Genomic DNA, 25,073 nt, shown 5'->3' on the forward strand with positions numbered 1-25,073 from the left:
CTATAGCTCAGTAGTAGAGTGTCCCTGGGAATGATCCTGGATACCAAAACAAAAATGTTTAAAAACAAAACATAAAAAGCTCAAAAGAGAGCTGGGCGTGTAGCTCATTATTGGTCTACCTTTAAATTACTGGTCTACCCAACTCTGCAGCCCAATAAGAAAGATTGTTCTTCTTTTTGACCCCTCCCTAACCCTTTCTCTGTGGACAATAGAATTTTAGTCAAATTCATTAATCTGCTCTTTAGAGTACACAGGCTATGGAATGATAGAAATGCAGAGGGACAATGAAAATACATACCCTACACACATTAGAGTACAGTTTTATATTATTGCTATCTTAAACAAAGTGGAACTCTACATAGTAAAGACTGGTAATGATGTACAAAAACAACATGAGAGAACTATCATATCCAAGACTTTCAGAGAAATTATACCACATGAACACAGTTTAAAATGATATATCTATCTATGGATATGTAGCCACTTCTACACTTTTTTGTCAGAACAAACACATTTACTACATAGATATTATATACCAAAGAGAAGATGCAACATTTAAGCCCTACTTGAAAATCTGCATATTCTTTAAAAAGGTAAGTATACCTCAGATTCTTAATATTAAAAACAAAACGAAACAAAACCTGTTAGTCTTTAAAGAAGTAGAAGGGCTTTAAAGCTAATTAGTACTATGAACAATTTACTACTAAAACCTACCACTCTAGGACATAAACAATCAGTTAAGTCTTTTCATGCAAAGGTATTCCACACTAAAAGAAGTACTTAATTTTATTGGTACAACTTCCTATGAAAATGAGTATGGATGTTTTACAAATTATCATTGGCTCCATTCTATAATGCTGTGTTTGGAAATAAAGCCTTGCATTTCAAATCAAATTTTCATAACCTCAGTAGCAGGAGCCTTAAAATCATTTTGTGAGGTTGATCGTGTGCCAGTGTGGGCATGGGAAGGGATTCAATAATCAACTACAAGACAGCTTTTATCAACACATCCCAGTCAATGCTGAGCCTGATGTGCTATTGGAGAGAGCAATTGAGTGTTTTCCCCACAGGCTGTAACTGATTATTGACTCCCCCCATTAGCATGTAGGGTGCATGAAGGTCCAAACAGAAGGCTGAGGGACTCCTGTCCCAAGGCCAGTGCTGAAAGACAGCCTATCACTTCGTGTAACTGCAGTCTATGTGTGACAAACCTGACCTACATTTCTCCCTTTCTTTCTCACAACAGCCTGCTACTGTTTTAAGAAGCTATTTTCAAAAAGCATAAAAGAAACAATTTTTAAAAACTGCTTAGGCAATGTGCATTCCTAAAGTATCATTTATAACAACCTAATAAGGAATAGTTTATCTTGGAGAGATAATCATGTAACCTAGGCTAAAATGGTCCCAAAGAGAGCAGAATGCTTTATGGTATTATCCATTTTCTTTTAAATTGTTATTTATACAGTATACAGTCCTAGAGCACTATAGTAAAAGTTTTAATCCATAGTATAATTAAACTTAATCAAAAGAATTTTTAAATATAAAAACATATTAATTAGAAATGTGTAATTATGTTAATAGTTAATGAAAAGTAAATTTCATAGATTTATAAGATACCACATCCTTGTGATTCAGTTAACTTCTCAATGGACACAAAATAATCACTACTAAGAACAGGGCATAATTAAAAACAATGATGGACTAGGGGAGTAAAGGTGGCAATAACTTGGTGCAAATGCTGGAAAATGCTCCCCAGGAGAGGCTGCATACTGTGCTTCAAAAGTTGCCCATGGGCTGTGGCTCCTCACCACAAGTACCTACCATGCCGCTGCAGGTCATACTCTTTTTTTGTCTCTTCATTCCCTAGAATTTTCCATGCCTGATCAACTTCGATGAACTTCTGTATACATTCCTCCACTGTTCCTGCTGGCACATCTGTACTTTGTTTATCTGGATGATACTGCCAATCAAAAATAAAGGGGGTAGTGAACAGAGAGAGAGTTGTGTGGGGTAGGCAAAAAAAAAAAAAAAAAAAAGTAAATCCAAACCTTAGTTAAGGGGGTAATAAGAAGTTGAAAACTAAGATGCAAGGCAATGAGACAACAGTGTTGGGCACAGGAGACAACTGCCAGGTTAATTAGACCATTGGAGTAGCTATAAATCCACCAGTGACATGATCTGTCACAACGTGCAAAGACAGCATTTTCTGGATAATTTGCTCATGGAATCATTGGTCTCATGGACAATTTACCTAGAGAGTATGACTAACACAAATAGAAATAGGTACGTGCAGACAAGCAGGACATGAAAAAGGAAGAACACAAACTATGCAGACTATGAAGCTTCCCTTATATAATATGCATGGCTGTAGTAATCATTACAAATGGATTACAAGTTTTTCTTCTGAAATTAAATTCTACAATCATAAAATAAAATGTATCTAATTATAAAAGTAAGTTATTTTCCTATTCTTCCTCAAACCTCAAGATTTTAAAGTTACCAATTCAAAGTTATGTGATTTGGTTATTCTGAGCCAGATTTGTAAGAAACAACTTTTAAAAATTCAAAACATTTGAATATAAATTAATCCATGAAAGAAATTTCTCATGTAAGCTTTCTAACTAAGAAATTTTCAACAATGTTTTTAATATAATAATTTTTCATACTATTTGGTCAAAATCAGAAAGTTTTGCATCAACTAAATTCTCAAATGCTAATAAAATGTGGTTTACTGGATACCTCACTTACACTATCCTTTCTTTTCTCTACTGTTGTCCCTTCTTTTTTTATGCAACAGTTCTTCCAGAAGAATCAATATGTCGTTTGGTTTTCAGCAGTCTCTCAGCAAACAAATGTTATTTAAATTTACAGACATTTCACTTAAAATAACCTAAGGATAGCATATATTCAGATATAGAATTTTTTTTTACTTTCAAGTAAATAAGAAACCACTTATTCAAAAATTTCAACCAGTAATTACTCTAAAGGTTTTTTTTCAATATATTACAGAACATATTTTAATTTCAAAAGTAAACTTAGAAACTTTCTTTGAGTATAGAAGTTTTTCTTTCTCTATTTTTTTTCAAATTTTTAAAATGAAAAGCCAAATAGTCATATTCCCATTTCATGAAACCACATGAACCAATGTGGTTGGTTCATATACTCAAAATTAATAGTAAAATCATATTAATTCTGGGGCGACATTATGATTCAGCGGTAGAGCGCTCTCCTGGCACACTGTGGGGTCCTGGGTTCAATCTTCAGCACCACATTAAATAAATAAATAAATAAAGGTATTGTGTCCAACTACAACTAAAAAATAAAAAAATAAAAATATTAATTCTCTCACAGACTGCTTTACAGACAACAAAACGGCACCAAAGTTTTCAGTAAGCTGCATCAAGTACCACATAGCTAAGTGACTTCATTCTCAAACTCAAATTCAGAAAGTTTTCATTTCATATCATGGACTACTGTCTTTAATAGTGGAATCATTTTTATGGTGAACTTCACAGTGTTGATGATTCTCAGTAGCAGAATAAAATTATCATGATATCTGGCCACACAAAAGAACTATAAACATACAAGATAAGAGAAAGACAGATTCTAGGGCTTCAACAAACTTCCTCTCTCCCTATGCCAAATCTGTCAGTTACTAACATTTTAGGTATTGAAACTAATTAATATAATGACTGGAGAAAAGAAAAGGAAACTAAGGCTTTATTGTTTCATCTTCATTTAATGGTGTTCATAAAAATCATTTATGTACCAAAGTTTTGGCAATCCCTATAGTTGGGATAGTCAAACAATATCCCTAAACCAAAATAGAGTTGGTTGCATTAAAATTCTCTAGCTGACCCAATACTTTATAAGAAGATGTTATTTTGATTCAATGTTAATACATGGAACACACTCCAATATGCTACAATGGTTCAGTTAAGATACATATTCATGTGGAAACTTTTAATCTCAATATATCACAAACATTAAGTAAGGCCTTGAAGAAATAAATCATTCTAAGATTCTAGCTATAAAATAGGAGTACAGATTTAAAAATTGGTAATTTCTAATAGAAAGTTAACTTGTTAGGCCTGGTCTCGCACCAACCTGACCAAGAAAGCCTTAAAAAACTAGGAATTCGTTCTTGTCTGCCCCAAAGTAAAAACCATTGCTAAATTTTATTATGAGTCATATCAAATATATCATAGTCAAAATATGATCTCGTTCCTGAATTTGGAAGTTCATGACTATTAATAAAATAAGTAGTTCACCATCTGAGACTTTCAAGTCCATTCTGTTTTGTTACTAGAATGCAATATTATTTCATGACATGCATATAATGGATATATTCCAATAAAATGCCTATTATAGCATGAAAATAAATATGCTCTTTGGGAAACTAAAGTTTAAGTTTAATTTTGCTTTGACATCAAGTTCCAGAACAAAGTGAAGGTCTAAAAAACAATAATACAGTCTGTGGTAGGCTGATAATGACCCCCAAAGATATCAAGTCCAAAGCCCTGGTTCCTGTAAATGTTACTTCATTAGGAAAAAAAGGAATATGCAGATGTAATTAAATTAAAGATTTTGAAATGGAGAGATTATCCTGGATCATCCAGGAGGACCCTAAATTCAATCGAAGTGTTCTTGTAAGAAAGAGTCAGGAGATTTAACAGAGAAGGTGATATGAAGATGGTGCTGGCCTTAAAAGATTGACCTAATGCAGCCACAAGCCAAGGAATGCCAGTGGTGACCAGAAGATAGAAAGACAAGAAATGGATTCTCCTCCATATTCTCCAGAGGGAGTACGGCCCTGCCAATACCTTGATGCTAGGCCAATTGTACTGATTTCATACTTTAGTCTACAGAATTGTAAAAGAATAAATTTATGTGGTTTTAAGTCACTGAGTTTAAAATATGAAACGATTCTCTCTTCTCAATGTGAAAACAAGCCCTAATCCTAGGTTTCAAAACTTTCCAATCACAAAGTGTATATTTAATTTTCTTCTACTATTTCTAATTTGAGCCTTCCTATGAGAAGCAGGCACCATTATTCATGATCACACCACCATAAAAGACCACTGTCATTTTCTTCTTATTTGTTGGGAGTTTATTCCTTGCCCTTTTCTACCATAATTCCCACTAGCCAAACCACCCACTCCTGAGAGCCCAAAGCTATCTTAATTTCATTCATTCATTTGTAAAATAAAAGACAGGTGTAATCTAAAGCATTCTGTATTCTGAAGAATTACTATCTAATTGAGGAACTTGGAATAAAACAAAACAAAACACGGATTTCCTTATATTATCAGAATTCCAAATGAATCTTACAAATACCAGGGAGTTCCAAGGATAACATTCATTAAGCAAAGAAATACTGATATCCCTTAATTAATAAAATAGGCATGTTCTAAAATTAATGTTGCAAAATTCACTTATTTTAACTGACTTTTATTTTTGTTTAGTACTAAATTGAAATGTATTTAGGTGGAGTTGGAAGAACTAAGTCTCCTGAAAGCAATGACCTCAAAATTAAGAAATTAGCAAATATTGCAAGAAAGATAAAATAAAATTTTATACAATTACCATTAACAAAAGCATAAAACAATAACAAGGGGGGGAACCAGTCACTTCAGGATAAACCAATTGGGAAAAGTATTTGTATTAGTCATCGTTCCATGGATATAACAAATTTCTAAGATAAATCAACCTATTGTTTATTTTTGCTTACAGCTTTGGAGGTTTCAGTCCATGATCAGGTAGCCCTACTGCTTCAGGCCTGTGGGAGCGCAGTAATATATCATGGCAGGAATGCATGGCAGAGAAGGCCTGTTTACTTCATGACAGTCATAGAGAGAAGAGAGAAAGAAGAGGGACTAGGGTCCCAATATCCCTAATCAAGGGCATGTCCCAATGACTTAACTAATGCTAGAAGAATGAAATACAGGAAAACTAACCCAGGGAGTAGTTTAAAACATGAGTAAGCAGAGCTATTGAGTAGCTGGATTCCTCATCTTTTTATTATGATCAGCAAGCAATCCTACATGCCTGCAAGCAGGAACTTTTAACTATAAAAATACAAGTTGCTGGGCTGGGGTGGTGGCTCAGTGGTACAGCACTTATCTCACATACACGGGGCACCGGGTTCAATCATCAGCACTGTATAAATAAATAAAATAAAGGTATTATGTCCATCAACAATTAAAAATTTTAAAAAATGTTTAAAAAGTACAACTTGTTTTTCTCCTATTAATGATTAACTTTCCTTCTGGATATCATAGTTTTCTTGGAAGGTTCTGTTTGTTGATAATTGTTGGCTGTGTGTAGCACATGTTGTTTAGGACTTTCCTTTACCCTATTTCCTCACAAGATCTATCTTTAGAAAAATGTACATAAGTACGATACAAAATGAAGTATCACTCATAGCAATCAATTTGCTTTAATGTGAACTCCACAAACTTATTTCCATTAGGCCCCACATCCTAAAGTTTCTACCTTTACCCAAATAGCATCATAGGCTAGGGACCAAACATTTAACACATGGGCCTCTAGGGGACACTCAAGATTCAAAGAATTTATACAACAAATGGTTTTCTACCAACTGGATACTCATCTGGAAAAATATAACCTTAATCACTATGTCATTCCATACACAAAGATTAATTCAGGATGAACCAGAAACATAAATATAAAACACAGAGCCATAATGTTTCTAGAAGGAAACAAAAGAGAATATCCTTGACCCTTACAGTAGGCACAGACTGCTTTGATAGAAAACAAAAACTATAAACCATATGACACAAAACTCATAAATTGAACTTGAAACTTTAATTAAACCTTTTCACTCACTAGACCTATTCATTAAGAAAATGAATAGGCAAGAGATAGACTGGGGAAAAAATGCACGTATCTAAATTTGTATCTAGAATACACCAAAGGAAAAATAAAGGAAAATCTTTTTATCTATGATAAAAAGATAAACTAATTAAAACTCAGGGGGAAAAAACTTTTCAAGCCAAAATTGATGATCAGAAAATATGCACATGAATTTGTGCCCAAACTTTTTCATTAGTCATTAGGAAAATGTAAATAAGATCACAGTAGCCTAATAAAATAGCCTAATAGAATAGCAAAACAAAACAAAACCCCAATAACACCTAATGTTGGTAAGGATGTAGAAAAATTGGAACTCTCATATCTGGATAGCAGCAAACTAATAGAGAGTTTTTTATAAAGTTAAATATACATCCATGGTCAAGAAATTCCACTCCTTGATATTTATCTAAGAGAAATAAAACATAAAAACATATATCTATAGAAAGACTTATAAAAGAATGTATTAACAGTCTTACTCATATTGGTTCCAAACTGAAAACATAAATGCCTCTTAAAAGGAATATATACTAATGAATTTTACTCAATTCACGAAGGAATACTATTCAACAATAAAAAAAGAAAAAATATGGGGTTGGGACTGTAGCTCAGTGGTAAAGCGCTTGCCTTGTATATGTGAAGCACTGCGTTGGATCCTCAGCACAACATAAAAATATATAAAGATACTGTGCGTTTATCTACAACTAAATAAATATTTAAAAAGAAAAACTATAACACAATCAATAATATAAAATAAATACTTGAAACATTTTGAACAAAAGAATATGTACTATATGATTACATGAATGGATATGAAGTACAAATTTCAGCACTCCTTTATGGTGACAGAAATCAAAGTTGGTTTAAAGGTAGAGGTTAGGAATTAAGCAATGTGGCAGGAAAAATTTTTTTGGAGCAAAAGAAATGTTTTATATCTTGTTTGGGGGAATGGTGACTGCATGGTATCAAAACTTATCAAACCCAACACTTAAGATCTTTGCATTTTTCATTGTATGTTGATCATATTTCAATAGAAAAATGTCTTCAGAAATGTGTAAATTTTAAAAAGGAATTTAGCAAATCTTTCTAAGCCATAAAGAAAAAATAAGAAATTTATTCCAATATTAGTAAGAAATTATAGAAAAGCCATAGAAAATTAATGAAAAACCAATATATGATTTAATGAAGTTTGAATTACAGAATAGTGTGTGGAAATAGTTTTGTCTTTTTTGAGTATATCTGCCAATTCTAATAATAAAAAAAAATTTAAAACAATTAAATGTTGCTTAGAAGAAAGCCTAAGTACACCCAAAATTAAAATATCATGTCATAATACTAAAAATACTGCAAGTGATATTATCTGTGGTTCTTTATATAAACAGTACACAGGTGTCTATTTCAAGAGTTTTAGCAAACTACTATTTACTATTCTTCAATGACTTGACATAACTTTATAAACCTAAATTGTGTCCTCACATTTTAGGGAAGTTTTTCAATTACATAACTCATCTTTAAATTTTCATGCCTTTTATTGAGGATAAGAAACATTAATACAAATAAATTAAGAAACTTATCTTGATATAAAAATAGAGAATCATTTACACTACAAAAAACACAAAAACACCAATGTAACATTTTATTAAGATTGGTCTATTGTCTGTTTCCTAATTATCTAATTATAACTTGATACTTCAATTATGAAATCTTAGTATTAGCTGAGATTTTTATGGCAATAAAACAACATATTGGAACATATATATGTTATTATTATTTTCATTTTAATTTTAGATTCTCTCCATATACTAAGTCTGCTTTCTAAACTGGTAAATCTGGAGTGAATGACAATGTGTCACCGTGGTGTTGTCTTCAGATGTGCAGTATTGACATAATCTGGGAGTTCGTTAGAATAGCAAATCCTTGGCCCCATCCCAAATCTTCAGAGAACTTTGAAATCCGTATTTCACTAAATTCTGCAGGCCAGCTAAAGTTTGAGATAAACACTGGTAGCCTCCATTGCTTAAAACATGGAATTTAAGGACAAGTCAGAAAAATGGGTGCTTTCATTAAAATTTTCTATGACAAATGGACTCTTCCAAGGATGCATATTAAAAAAAAAAGTTGAATGAGTGACACTCCTCAATTATTATACTAACTTAAAACACCATTATGAAAATTACATTAGTGTTCCAATTCAGAAATTTTTGATATTTGATAGATTTTGTCCACTAATTGTAAGTGCCAACCTTTACCAATTTACTTCACTGAAGAAGAAGCTGTTGAAGTCTGAACAATATGCTGGTGGTATTTTAACTTTGTCATTTTTAAAGGAGGGAGCATAATTAACATCAGACTTAAGTTACTGGATATAGAGGTAAATATTTTCAACTACAGGAAAAAACAAAGTATGTATAAATTATGAAAATGGCATAATACAATACAATGAAAATTCTAGCAACTCAAAAAACGTTTTAGTGAAAATATGTATATTCATTAGATTTTCTGTTTGCTAAAAACATATGAAGAAGAAATGAACTGGTATTTCTTAAAGGTAAATGTGTAAGAGTCCTATGGCAAATTGCCCACATAACGTTAATCCTTTACTACACATGGGTGATTATTCTGTTTTGATTTATAAAATATTGACTGTAAATAAGAAGTAACAAATAACTATGAAAAGGACTCTGGGCAAACCTGATTAAAAAAAATTCCCAAATAATCAAGTTGATATCATGGTTGGAGGACCATAGCACTTCATTTTTTCTGTTATTAATAGATGAGTTTAGTACCATTAATAGGATGTTACCTATTTCTAGCTTCCAAATTTTCTTGAATTCCAGAACCAAATTTCAAAATACTTTCTAAAACTATAAATTCAAAATCCAGTTTATTATCTAAAATCTAAAATTAGACTCCCTATTGAAATTCTTATTCTGTTAATAGCATCACCATGCCTAATAAATGCTAGGTGAGTGAAATAAATAAGAGGGAAAACTATTAGGGTAAACTCCCTTCCCCTCACCCCATATCCTACAGATTCTACCTACATAATACTATCTATTCTCAACTCCAAACTGAGCTCAACATTGGGTCCCACCTGGTCCCCCCAGCACTCATCTTCCAGCAACTCTCTTATCTGTCCTACCTGCTTCCAAATTCTCTTGCTTACATCCCTACCCATGTCATTTTCCATCTCATAAATTTTAAATGGAAATCTAGCATATAATAAATTACATCACATTCTTTATCCTTACAAGTAAAATCCTGCAATAAAAGAACCTCAACCTACCATTCCAGCTCTATTACAATACAAACACTGAATTAATTAAGTCTGATATTTGGGCAAAGATTAACACAATGCCTCTTTGCACAGTGTCCTCCATAAATAATTGTGAACTTAAATTGCATATATGAAACTTTTCCCCAAAGCACAAAACCTGGAACTTGCTGATTTTAGTCAGCACTAGATAGAACAAAGGACAAATACTGGAGGCTGCAGTTTTGTGTTTCTCTCATACTTTTTTTCCTAGTAAACAAGTATTTACTATGCCGTTCTATTCAGCTAACACCATGAACAGATATGATATGGCAATGTGTCCCAGCTCAATAGCCATCCACCAAATACTTTTCAAACTGAGGAATGAGAGAACAAACACACACCAAGATGACTGCATTCAACAATACACTTGGAAAAAAATGGATTTGTATTTGCTATGGTTTGAGTATTTGTCCCCTCCAAAACTCATGTAGAAATTTGATTGCCATTGTGCCTTTGAAAGGTAAATGGTCCATGATGGCTCTGCCCTCCCTCATGAGTAGATTAATGCCATTTTTAGGACAGTAAGTTCCTTATAAAGGGTAAATTCAGCCCTTGCTCTCTAATCCTTTCTTTTTCTTTCTCATTACCTCCTGCTTTCTGCCACTGGATGCCACAGCAAAAGACTCTCGCCAGATGTCAGTCCCTAGATCTTGAACTTCCCAGCATGTGAGTCAATAAATTTGCTCATTATAAATTATCCAGTCTCCGTTATTTTCTCTGTTATTCTGTTACAGCAGCACAAAACAGTCTAAGACAGTAGCTGTAAGACTTAAATATGGGCAAGGACAAATTTTTTTTTAATTCTAATCTTCCTTTCTCTACTCACTTCTAGCCTTTCTGAAAGGAAAGTATAAATGTTTCACATACCAATTCTGTAGTACCAAAAAAAGAGGGTGTCATCATGATAGCAGATCTTATCAATATTTCATCAAAAAGAAAGTTGGATGGTGGTTTTGTTTTTATCAATGATTTTTGGGACAGAATCCCATTCGTATACTGTCTTGCCAAGTCCCAATATGACCACTGCTGAATTTCTATAATGTTACAGTGGAAACACATTCTAAATAGATTATAATAAACATTAAGGTATTTCAAAATGCAGCACACAAACACTGAATAAAACTTATTGTGATTATTTTTATTTAGAGTTCACAAGCTTTTATGGGTCTAATCATTACAATATTTTGAGACAAACATCAATAAAGATAATAAAAACTCATTTCTTATGACATTTGTTGAGAAATAAAATGGGAAAGGTAAAATTGAGAGAATTATATAAATAATAAGGTATTAGTTTTTTCTGACCACAACATCTGATAAATATAACAGCATTCCCCAATATTTTTCCTCATGCAAAAATGCTTTGGAATAATCAAAGCATTATATATAGGATTTATTAAAATATTTCATAAAAAACAATATTCTTAATTTTTGACAATTTTATAAAAAACCAAGAACCTTCTCCTTTCAAATACTTATCACATCCCTAACTTCTCCCAGAACAAGACAAAGAAAACACCAAGTTAATTCCAAATAACTCCATCTCTTTGCTCTTTTATCCTTTAAACACTTGACAGCCATATTTAGACCTTACCAATAATTCCTAACCCCCTTTTCATCTGCTTTTCTCACAAAGCTGTTTCTAATGGCCCTCTTGCCCTTTCTCTTCCAGTCTCCCCTAAATGCCTCCAAAATCTCTCCCAGATCTCTAGCCATCTTGTGATTCAGAAGCACTTTGGTTCAAACTCCTGTTCAGCTGCTGAAGGAGGTGAGGCTCATTTCTGAGGTCTTGCTTTCCTTTCAAATGTAAAAGAAACAGGAAACCTGATGTTCTCTTAGGTCTACTCCACTGTCATTACTGACATCACCCTCTAGAAAGCAAGAATCAAGTGTAGCTAGAAGGAAGGAGTCCATGGGCATGAGCACCACCATTAAGTCCCTAAGGTTTCTAGAAGTACACAGTCGAGGAGATGTCTTAGTGAAATGATAAACAAAAGGTAGGACTCCAGGAATGCATTCTTCCTCTGCCATTTAACATGCAACTAACTTCCAAAATAACACTCTACAGCAGAGTCTATATTAGGAAGGAAATAATACTGGAAAAGGTAAAAAAAAAAAAAAAAAGAGTACAGAATCACCTTGTCTAATATTTATCAGGTATAGGTTAAATCTTCCTAATACACTTCCCCTTCCTGCTTGCCACAATTAACTATGATTATTACAAATCTCCAAAAATTACAAATGCAGGAGTGGGGGAGCTGTTCTTGGGTCATCAGGGAGAGATAGCAAAATTATTCACACCAAGAGCTAAGCTTTCAAGTTAAAAAACTAGAAATGACTAAGTTGATATATTAAAACAAACAAAGACAAGAAAGAACAGCCCTATCCCAATCAGTAGTCATTCTTATTTATTCCCATTCTCCCTTCTCCAGCAACAATTGACTATCTCCATGGATTTGCCTACTTTGGATAGGATCGATACACATACATATTAATTAGCTGAAAAGAAAACTTGTGATTTTTAAGTATCTGTAAAAAATATCTTTCTCAGTTCTTTCTGAAATGTTGATGAAAGGCTAAGAACTTAAAAAAACTATATGCAGACAAAAAATATGTAGAGCTCTGGCTATATAACATACCAGCAGCACTTGTTAAGGTATTATGAATAGCCTTTGAATTTAATTATAATAGAATCCTACTTATAATAACACAGTCCCATGGTCTGTTTTAGAGTGAGGCTTAATTTACTTAGCCACATTGAAAGAGCAATATGAACAAGTGCACATTGTTTTGGCCTAATAGAATCTCTGCCTCTATCCTCCAAAAGAGCCATTTTAACACCACTGATAGTTTTTAAGAGGCAACTTGGTCTTTGGAACATATTTTTAAATATTCTACTAAATGTCATAGAACACTGACTGCCTTTGAGACCAGAGGATCATTCTGAGATTACTGATAGCACCAAGGAAGAGGCAAAAGAGGAAGAGAAAAAGGAAGAAGAGGCAGTGTGCGTGTTTGGTGGGGCAGAGCTACATTAAGAGTAAAGGAGGGGCTGCGGATGTGGCTCAAGCGGTAGCGCACTCGCCTGGCATGTGTGCGGCCCGGGTTTGGTCCTCAGCACCACATACAAACAAAGATGTCCGCCGAGAACTAAAAAATAAATATTAAAAATTCTCTCTCTCTCTCTCCCTCCTCTCTCACTCTCTTTTAAAAAAAAAAAAAAAGAGTAAAGGAAAGCGAAGTAAGTGGTCGAGAAAAGGGAGACTGGGGGAGAAGGGGGACTGGAGAATAGAATATAAGAAAGAGGAATACGAAGAAGAAAAGGAAGCCTAAGGGGAAAATAGGGTAAAAGCTAAAAGAAAGAAAAAGCTATTAATATTTATGGTAGGTATTGATGTTGTCAATCAAATAAAGAATTACGATAGAGAACTGCAGGAACTAGATTCAGGAGTAAAGAAATGTAAGAGGTAGAATGATTTGTGGTTGATAATTCAATGCATGGCAAAACTTTTCATAATAATACTTCCTAAGCTATAAAATTCACTAACTCAAAATACAATCTTAAACCAATTCCTCTTGCTAGTAACATGCCTTTTTTTCTCTTTTGAATGTATAAAAAGAGTGGCAGAACTCCTCTTTGTGACTGTACGTAAGATATGAAAAAAATTTTAAATCTTGTTTAGTGGCTTAGATAATAACCAACTTAAGTATGAATCCAAATATCTCCGTTCCCAAACGGTAGGAAGTAAGTCTTGGATGACATATTCAAAATGAGCTACAGACAGAATTCAAAGAAAAACAATATGTGCCTCCAATCTCCCCAAATGATAATTAACAGTAGGACACTGGCTGAGTTCACCTGCTCTCAGGGTTTAAGAAAGACAAGGTTTTTGTATAATTAAGGACTTAAGAAACTGAGGTGAAGCTAAAGTCATCCCAGCTAAATAAGAGTGATATTTTGCACAGAGACTCTATAGAGTTGCTTTCCTACAGCAATTTGGAGCCCTCAACTTGGTGCTCTGTGACCAACCAAGGCCATCAGGTACTAATTAGGTAGTGTATTCTGTCAACACTTTCATGCGCTTCTTTTATTAATTAATCATTCTTCCATATAAATGACACTAGTACATTGGCTTTGAATTCCCTCAAGTGCTTTACCCTTGAGTTAGAAAAGTAAAGAAGATATGAGGAAGAAAACGAGACAGATAAACTCTACCTATCTCATATTTGAAACAGCTCAAAACAATTTCTTACAAAAGTTATCTATTTCTTTTATTTGCAGAAATGCTCCTATGGATCTAAAATGTACAATTTCTTTCTTAAATAATATGTAACTTATATAATTTAATTTTATAAGCTATAGGAAACCACAATGAGAACAAAATGTAGTCTAAAAACATTGGTACTTTAAAATTAACGATGGTGCTGAATGCACACAGCTTGAGAGGTGGCAACAATCCTTAATTCTTAACTACTTAAGGATGAGGGAAATTTACCTAAAATGAAAAAGGACAGGTGACCTTAATATTGATGAAAACAGATGAGCAAAAAAAGAAGCAACATTTAATAACTATAGTTAAATTCAAAGAATTTAATGTACTATTTTTGAGATAAAGGGCCAAGCAAGCTTCTTAGGGTATCAAGAAAACACATATCCTCTGAGATAATTTTTAGTTTTCATAATTGCAAATCACTGTTATTATGAGGCAGCCATTAAACAGTTGGTGAGGAAATGTAGTTAAGACTACATCTCTAATGAATCTGAACATAACTTAGATAGGCAAGAGGAATATACATTGACTGGCATGGTTATGTTTTGTTGTTTTGGTTCTATGAGATGACTACTTGCTTAAAAGAAGATCACGTAACAAAAAGTTAGGTATAAAAGTACTAGAAAGTTTGTCCTTTACACTTTGACACCACATTAAGATTATAAGGGCTGAAAAAAAAATTCTCAAATTAGTCAAGTACAACACACTACTGCCACCTAATGCTTAGTAAAATATTGCCTAAGGAAGCAGTCGACATTTTGTTTGATGTGACAGTTAACAAATAAAACATTATTTTTACAAGCTTTTCTTATTATTTTCAAGGTTTTGTGATTTAGAAAGAGAAAATATATGGATTGGCAATCCAAAAATGTGCTTATCCATCCAAAAAATACTTATTTAGTACCTTACTACAAGATAGATACTATGCCAGCCAATGAGGATATAATGATGACTAAAATAGGAGCCCTGCCCTTGAGGACTCATGGTCCAGTGGGAAAGGGTAGGCATTGTAAACAATTAAAGCAATGGTTAGGATGAGGTGCTAAAGTAAGATGATAGCAAGCATGAAAAAGTTGTTCACTTAAGAGTAAACCAAGGAAGACTTTGTAATAAAAGTGACATCTAATTGGATTTTAAGGGATGAGCAACAGTCAGCCTGTGGAGGAACTATGGGCCAGTGAGAGGGAAAGGGCATTCCAGGCAAGGAAATAGCAAATACAAAAAAGGACTATGCTACACATTAGAGAAATGACTAGAAGAACTGCAAGCCAGATTAAGATTGAGTAAAAGAATGGTTGATAGAGAAAGATAATGGAAGATAAAGATGAAAAGCTAGACTGGGTTCAGATCAAAACAGCATTTTTACAATACTAAGAAAAAACTCACAAATTATTTGCATGATAGAAACAATCATATTTTTGTTTCAAAGAAAAATCTAACTTGATGATAGGATAAAATGGATACAAGGACGGGATGGGCAGAAGATGAGTAGGGAGACAGGCAATAAGGAAACTACAACATTAACAGCATTCATGATGAATCTGCTAGGGATGATGAGGATCACAGGCAGGACACTCAGATAAGGGGAAAGATGGGAAGCTGGAGACATGAATTTGGAAGTACCTGTGCAGCAGACAAGGCTACAGGAATGCAACTCTGTACGTATTTTGAATTATGAACTTTTTAAAGAATTTGATAAAAAGCTGAAATTGGGGGCAATATAAACATAAATTTGCCTACAAATTAACAGACCCCTCTAAGTGCACTGGGTGTCGATAGCAAAAATATCATGGACTAAATTTGTTTCTCACAGTTTTGAAGGCTGAGAAGTCTCAGAATAAGACACAAGCACATTCCCTGACTGATTAAGGCCTATTTCCTGGTTCACAGGTTCTTGCTGGGTCCTCACATGGTAGAATGGGTAAGGCAGCTTTCTGGGGTCTCTCATTTAGGAAGGCTTCACCCTCGTCATGTAAATTGACCTCCCAAGGATCCCACTTCCTAATATCATGCTGGGGACTAGAATTTCAACATTTGAATTTTAGAGGGACACACTCAGTACACAAAAGACTCCAAAAATTATCAATCTGATTGTGGGCTTCCAAGGTTAGTAAAAAAATATATGTCATGAAAGTATATATTAAGATAAAAAATCAAAAATATTGTTTTAACTTGATTTATAATTTTAAAATATTTAAACATCTGTTATGTAGACTCTCATATATATTCTTTTCTCTGAGCCTAAAAATTTTGCAATGAGCATTATTAATATTGTGTTATTACTATCATCTTTTCAGTTTTTTCAAATGAGGAAGCAAAATGAAAAAAAATTCCAGAAATTTCTTCATATTTTTATTGACCTCCATTATTAGTTTATCTTGAAATATTAACAACTGTTTCAATATCAATTTATTTGTGAAACTGACAAAATAATGAATGATTATACTTTTATATTTTCTAAGACGATCTTACATTTTAATGTAAAATATACCAACAAGTATCTTCTAAAATATAATTTAGATGTTTTCGTGTCATATTCCTCTAGTACACACATGATATGGCATGAACAGAATGGGCAGGAACATCTAAGTAGTCCAGAGTCTGAGGGAGTTCCAGAAGCAAAATAGTTACAGAAAGAGCAGATTCTAAAATCTGCTTAATATAGGCGAGAAGATCATTGTTCAAATAAAACATGGTTGAAGTTATCTCTTTTCTTGTCATTTTTATTATAAAGCAATAAATTGTTTCAGTTGAGTACTTCACCACGTGGAGTTTATTATAATGTTTACTTTCTAAAAGCCTAATGCTAAGATTATAGAATAAGCCTAAAACCAGGATTCTAGAACTGTGACATTTTAAAATAATTTTTAAATTAATAAACAGTATGCAAGAGTCACTATGATTATGAAACAGTTATGTCTGAACTAAAAAGACACATTAAAATGGTTAACTGAAGAAAAAATATTCTTTAACTTAATAAACTGAACAATACACGCTTGTATTTTCTATTTAGTTTTTCAGATACTTTACCTAATAAATTTATTCTCCCTAATCCAAATATTCTCTTCGGCAGTAATAGACTGCAAACTCTCAAAAATGTGTCTTCAGACTAGCTATTGAAAATCTCAAGTGAAAAATATTCCACACTCTTGGCTGAATTATTAAAAATTAAATATAACAACTGGATAGCCTCTGAAGACAGGTGTAGACAAAACATAGGTTCAAAGATTACCACAAAAGCAATCACTTCACATGCTGTGGCTCTATTCTGTCATTGGTTCACATGGGTCAAGCAAGGATTATCTAACATCATCACTGAACTTGTAAGGAATAAAAGAAAAGGGAGAACAGTTCTGTAGTCCATACAGAGGTCAAAAGAGCTAACTTCTTTCTTAACCCTTGTACTTCAGCAAAATCCAGAGCAATTCAATCAACACAAAGGTAGTGCTACCAAGGACAGAAAAAAAACTGAGATATCTCTGTCTTCAAGAACTTCATATCTAGCTGAGAGGTAGCCATTAGAATAAGTAATTACAGTAAAAACAAGATGAGGTCAGTGGAATAACAAAGTTAGAATACATCAATGGAACACTAAGGGGAAGCTTTTTTTACTGTAAGAGAAAACTTCAGAAAGAAGTTATTTGAGTTGTACCTTAATACAAAGTGGATCTCCTCCTACTGTACAGAGAAAAGAATGGGAAGAGACCCTCCTACTTCTAAGGGTGGCAGGGCTAGGTTATCTAAAACAACCTTCCCATTAAGAACTATAAAATCTATGTAAAATACATTTTAAAAAATCTTTAAAAGGATCAAAGATTTGACAATATAGTAAAGCCAAAATTGAAGAGAAAATAATAAAGGACAAAGGAATGGAAGGGTTTTTCCCCCTCTGAGGTTATATCACCTATCTTGGAAATTACCCTTGAAGTGGATTTTCATTTTGATAACCCCATTTGGCTTACACACATCAGAAAGGGACTGACTGAGGTACAGATAACAGGTTACTGAAACAGAAAACACAAAAGCTGTAACTGATACACTTAGTTGTGCAGAGGTGATCCATACTGCTACATTAAGATGAGGGGCCAGTCTGTTGTAGGCAGGACATGTTCCCACACTTAACACATATGCTAGGCTTTGTCCTTTCTTCACAATACAGCGATCAGGGGGCATTTCTTTTTTTACAAACTACAAGCAAAACATGCTGTGCAAACTTGCTTTCCCATTCCTGCAATCTGGCAATAGATTTTATTGGTGTCCGGGTCTGAAGGCAATATAAAATGTCATTTAATCAAAACTACTCTTGAAAATCTTTATATTTTTCATTAAGTATCCCATTTGCAGTTTCCTAAATACAACCTGTGACACCATGATATAATGACTATCTGGTCTCTGAGATCCCACCTCTCCTAAAACCTTTCTGATCTCTGGATCCAAAAGAGCTTCTTTTATACGTTAATGAGATGATTGGTAGTTGAGACCCCCTAAATAGATTCTGGATGGCGGCTGGTCACCAGGCAGCCTAAGGCATGATTAGAGAGTTGGGACTTTCAGCCCCACCCCCACTCTCCAGGAAGGCAACAGGGTCTGAAGATTGAGCTGATCACTTATGGAAATAGTCCATGATTCTAATCAATCATGCCTACTTAATAAAGTCTCCAAAAAACTCTGAAAGGACAGGGTTCAGAGAGCCATCCAGGTTAGTGAACAAAATCACCTCCATAGGTTGGAAGAGTGCTGTACCTTAATCCATGGGAATAGAAGCTCCTGCATTAGAAATCTTTCTAGATCTCACCCTACTCTTCATCTGGCTGTTCATTTATATCTTTTAAAATATCCCCTGTAACAATTGGGTGCAGTGGCATGCCTACAATCTTAGCAGCTCAGAAGGCAAACCCAGGAGGACTCAGAGTTCAAGACCTTAGACAAGGCTCTAAGCAACTTTGTGAGACTCTGTCTCAAAATTAAAAAAAATAAAAAGGAATGGGGATATGGCTCAGTGGTTAAGCACCCCTGTGTTAGATCCCTACCACCAATAAATTAAATTAAATTTAAATTTAAATAATCCCCTGTAATAAATGAAAAAATGTAAAGTTTCCATGAATTCTATGAGTAAATTAATTCACACTGAGGAGTGAGTCAACTGCTATAAATTAGGGAGTGAACCCTAATTTATAGCAGTTGATCAGAAGTACAGGTCACAATATGAGGCTTACTACTGACACATGAAGTGGGGTTGGGGCAGGCTGGGTGGGGGTGACTGTGGGGGGGACCTGGGGGCTTGAACCTGTGGGATCTGGCACTAATCCAGGTAAAAGTGTCAGAATGAAATTATAGGACATCTGGCTAGTATCCTCCAGAAAATTGCTTAGTATTTGGGGAAAAATCCCTGCATATAGGGTATACACAAGAAATATTGTACTATATAGTGTGTAAGTAGGAAAACACTTTGATTTTTTTCAGATATCAATACAACCCTATAAAGCAGTAAGTATATATAAATTAACATAACAGTAATAAAAAACACAAATCCAAAATATAATCTTACAATATTTAACTTTTTTCTGAATGAACACTAACAACCAAATTTGCATAATGTCATTAAGCTATATTTTTATATCCCTGTATGATGCTCTAATTGCATTTTTTTGGGGGGGAAGTATATTAAGGATTGAACCCAGGGCCTCATACATGCCAGACAACTACTCTACCACTGACCTATAATCTCAGCCCTTTTCATTTTATTTTAGGACCAGGTCTTACTAAGTTGCCCAGGCTGGCCTTGAACTTGCAATCCTCCCACCTCAGCCTCCAAAGATTTTGGAATGACAGTCAGGTGCCATCATATGGAGGTCTAACTGCATTTTATACATAATTCCTAGCGATGATGATAATTTACAATAAGGTATTATAACAAGAGAAGAGATGTCTCCGAAAAAGGGTTTAAGGAGTTCATGGTGATAAGGGAACTCAATTTAAGATGGGTGGGATTCTTGGCATATGTGGTGGGAAAAAAATGCCAGCATACACCAGTCATTAGTATAGGTAGAGGTTTAGAGAAGTAGATATACATTCAAGAGAGAATGAGGGCCATCCCCAGAGAGATGCCTTTTGTGGTTCCTGACTTGTTGTTTTAGTACTGGGCATTGAACCAGGGACACTGTAATACTGAGCTATTTCCCCAGTTCTTGGTCTTGCTAAGTTGCTGAGGCTGGCCTCCTACTTGTGATCCTCCTGACTCAGCAGGAGACAGGCATCACCACTGCACTTGGCCCAGCTCTTCTTTTAAAGGAAACTTGTAAGAGGTGGATGTGGGAAGATATGTAGAAATGACATCAGTCCAGTGATCTAAAGACAAATTGTGGTGATTTAGACAATAATCAGATTCCTATGCTGATGTGTTCTTCATTATCTGGTCAGTAGATCACACTAGGAAGTCCTCTAAATTTTACTTTCCTTAAGATTTTGTGTCTCTCTTTTCTTAATTTATTTATTGGAGGATTAATTAACAGTGCACAGGTAAATTTACAGATTTCCTAGGATTTTGGGAATAGCAGGCAGGCAAGAGAGACTGGCTCAGGGAGGGATGCCCTGAAAATAAGTGGAACTTCTGAATTAAAATCTTATTACCTTGTCCTTCCTTTATATTTCCTTTCTTCCTATTTCTTATTTCTTCTATTGTACCTCAGTACTAAATGCAAAAATCTGGCTAACTGCTCTACATTATTTCAACTAATCTTTATTAAATCCTTTGAGAAAGGTATTATTCTAATTTTTGCCAATAAGGAAATTGAGGCTAAGAGAGGTCAAGTCATTCTTCCTGGGTTAACATATTAAAAATGGCACAGGTAAGATTCAAAGCCAGGACCAAGTGGTCCAAAGTTAGGATTCTTAATCACTGTGCTATACTACTGTGCTATAAAAACCACACTTTAGAATCTGCATATCCATAAAACATTGATTATACTAAATATTAGTATTTAATCATTGTGTCTTCCTCTGAACAATAAATTCTTCTACATTCACAGATCAAGAATAAGGCCTAGAAATACAGTAGATACAACTCCTAAAAAACTTTGAGCAAATAAATGAATTACTGCACACAACCTCAAATTGTTTCAGTCATCATATACAGATCTGAATCCATATATTTAACCAATTTTAAAAGTATAAATCTCAAAGAAAATATCTTAGATTATCTTCAAGATTGTAAGAATTGTATTCTATATTTAAATATTTTGAAAGAGCAAAAATGTTTAAGGAGCTGCAGAGGAAAAGGATCTATCTTTTCGAGACACTTTACACTGCAATAAGAATATGCTCGGGCTGGGGTTGTGGCTCAGTGGTAGAACGCTCACCTAGCACGTGCAAGGCCCTGGATTTGATCTTAAACACCACATATAAATAAATAAATAAAATAAAGATATTGTGTCCAACAACAACTAAAAAATAAATACTAAAAAAAAGAATAATGCTCAATTTATAGAAAATTACAAGATCCTAACAGAATAAGAAGTTTTTATATTCTATTACTGAGTTTAAGAATTCTATTTGATCTTTAATTAGTAGATAATGTGGGCACAATAGCATTAATTGTATTTGTGACATTGAAAAAAATTCAATATACTTATATAAATTATTATAGTTCTTAATAATAAGTGAATGGAAAAATAAATAAAAATTAGTCAAAACAAATATAATATTAACAAGTAAAAAGGGACTCATGAGCCCAAATCCATGATTTACTTGAAAGCATTTCATATCTCAGATGATACAGCTTTATGTATATGATACAAATGATAGTTACCATTCATATAAAATCTATGCAACTCATTTGTGACATATTACAGATAAACTAACCAGACTTCTTACACAACAATGTTTAGAAGTGAGCGAAAGGATAAATTCACTTCTCTAAAATTCTTAACAAATGAGATTCATTAAAGACAAAAAAAAAAAAAACGAGATATTTTTAGAGAGCAGGTTCATGGTTGTTTATGAAAGAAGGGGGAGCAAAAAGCAACTTTATAGGATGATAAAAATATTCTTTATCTTGATAAGGTGTTAGTTATACCAGTATATGCAGTCAAACAATGTACTAACATAATGTTCTTCACTATATATAAATTATACTTCATGAAGTTGGTTTTCATAAATGACGAAAAGAAATAAATCCTAATAAGAAACAGAATAAAGTTCTAGCTATTTTACATAAATCAAAGAAAAAGTGGAAGAATAATTAGCTTCTAAAACCTCAATACCTTAAAAACAATAGAGTACAGGGGGTAGAACACTTGCCTAACACCAGATTCTGGGTTCGATGAAAACAAAAAAAGATTAAAAAGTGGGATATTAATTTCTTTGCAAGGATGACAAAAAGAATGTCTTCGTGTTTGTTTTTTGTATCTTGGCATAAGTGAAAAAAATTATATTTGGTAACAAAGAATTAGTCTTCTTGTTTCCATTTTTGTTTAGCATTTTTTAAAATATAAATGTTATACATTAATAATATATATAACTTCAGGAGTATTCTATATATTTTGTTTATATATCTGAAAAATGTAAAATTAAGAAGCAAAATACCTGTAAATTAGTCTAGTAATAATGTTTTAGAATATTATTACTTTTCTACATATATGATACATAGTCATAAATTTTAGTTAAAAACTTTCCCCTAAACCCAGATTACAGAGGTTTCTTTTTAAAAAAAAAATTTAGAAAGATGAGTCATGTAGCATTTCTTTATATATGTGACCTGTGGAATAGATCTTTCTTTTTAATTTGTTAAAAATAAAAAATACTATCTAGTTTTCCTAATATCACTTATTAAAAGACCATTCTCTCTTCAGTGATTTTGAGATATCAACTTTACAATATACTAGGTTTCTAGTATATTTAACTGATCTATCTCCTCATAAGGCAATACCATATTGTTTTACTTTATAGTATTAATATCCATAGGCCTAATATAATTAATAAATAAATAAGAAAAAATAAATTAAAAATATATACAAAAATTGGTAGGAAAACAGTGAATGGGAAAAGCTATAGGAAAGCATTATTGTTTTATATCAGTTTGGAAAATTATTTTTGGTTTCTAGTATCACTGTATATTATTTTATTTTGAATGTTTAGTGTGAATCTTTGTTCTACCTTTCTGTGTTCAGTACTTCCACATACCCAATCTGTCATATGCAATAAATTTCTTTAGGTTCTGGAATTCTACAATTCTTTTAGCTAGATTACTTTATAGTCTCTGAAATTCTATGATTCTTTGAAGCCAGACAATGTGATAAATACAACAGTGCCCTAACAATCTCTTCATGGATTTCCCATTTTTAGCAAGAAAAATTAGATAGCAATTATAAAGTTTATTGAGATTTCTGTTTTTCACTTTTTGTAAAAGCAAGTTCATAATTTAAAGGGTTTTCAGTGATGAAACTTTAAACAAGCCTGTTAAGGGTACGTTTTTTATCTTAAAAATATAGCAAACTAGACTGAGGAACATTTTCTCAGACTGAAAGCGGGTGTCAGCTAGATGACAAAGATATCATAAGACAAAAATATAGATGAACAAATTCTAGAACTGGCTATAGAAGGTAAGATAGTATATGTGTCTCATTTTTACAGATGAAAAAACTTAGGCCCATGAAATTTTATGTTAGTTGAGACATATCTTAGTTGGAACAGCACAATTTCAGCAGAAACAGGGAGAATAATTTCTGAGGAACTGAGAGATTACATACCATTAGTTGATAATAGAGTATGGTAATAATAATATATATATTTTAGAATATGGTAATAAGAAAAAAGTTCACTCAATGTCATACTGCCACCTTTCACACTAATTTTCTGTGTAAATAATTTTCATTAATTTCTTCAAATAACACATTGAGTCAGATTATATATTCTCTTAACCAGTAGAGCTAATTCACCCAATTGTTTCCAATTTTTGAAATACTCAGTCAAGGCTATTAATGAAATCACAGATTCCAGGGGTTGCAGGTGGTTATTTATGACTTGTCTTATAAGAGAAACTACAAATTCTGTCCAATTTCAGCTGCTAAATTCTGTGTTGCCAGTGTTTTAGATCCAAAGAACTCTCTCTCTCTCAATCTCTCTCTTTTTTTTTTCTTTCCCAGTCAGCATGCTTCCTGGCTCCTCTTAAAATCTGCAACTGTTGGTAACATCATCTCTTTTTCTTGATTTTAGTGAGACCACACTTTCTCCTGATTATACACTTAGTTTCTCTGGTGACTCTTTTTCAGTTTCCATTAGGTTCATCTTAGGAAGCCAGACCACTCTATATCCTCACCCCTTTTAACTCCAGGTAATATGACAGAGGCAATATCAAATATATGGCTTTTAACCATGACCTCTCCTGAGTTCTACCTGCACTTCTACCTGCCAACTCGAAATCTTCACATGGCTCTTCCATAGACATATCCACTTAGCCTGCTCTTTAAAGAACTAAACATATTTCTCCCCAAAATTTCCTCCTTTGTTCCTTATGGAACAAAGTAAAGAACATCATTTGCCTTCCTGTACCTTATGTTTAAAATCACAAATTCTTCAATTCCCTACTCCCTGATGTATTCAATCCATCACTGAAC

The 25,073-nt window shown here is 33.3% G+C and overlaps 1 protein-coding gene across 2 annotated transcripts in view; it reads right to left on the bottom strand.

Moving 5' to 3' along the window:
- The window catches only part of Dnajc24 (DnaJ heat shock protein family (Hsp40) member C24), a 51,669-nt gene that overhangs the window by 15,364 nt on the left and 11,232 nt on the right, over positions 1–25,073 (bottom strand). For both annotated transcript variants that reach the window (XM_021727833.3, XM_005327453.5), the window contains exon 3: positions 1,822–1,960. In XM_021727833.3, coding sequence (XP_021583508.1) covers positions 1,822–1,960 — 139 coding nt within the window. The remainder of the gene's footprint in view (positions 1–1,821; positions 1,961–25,073) is intronic.

This window comes from Ictidomys tridecemlineatus, chromosome 4 (assembly GCF_052094955.1).
Source record: "Ictidomys tridecemlineatus isolate mIctTri1 chromosome 4, mIctTri1.hap1, whole genome shotgun sequence".
NCBI lineage: Eukaryota > Metazoa > Chordata > Mammalia > Rodentia > Sciuridae > Ictidomys > Ictidomys tridecemlineatus.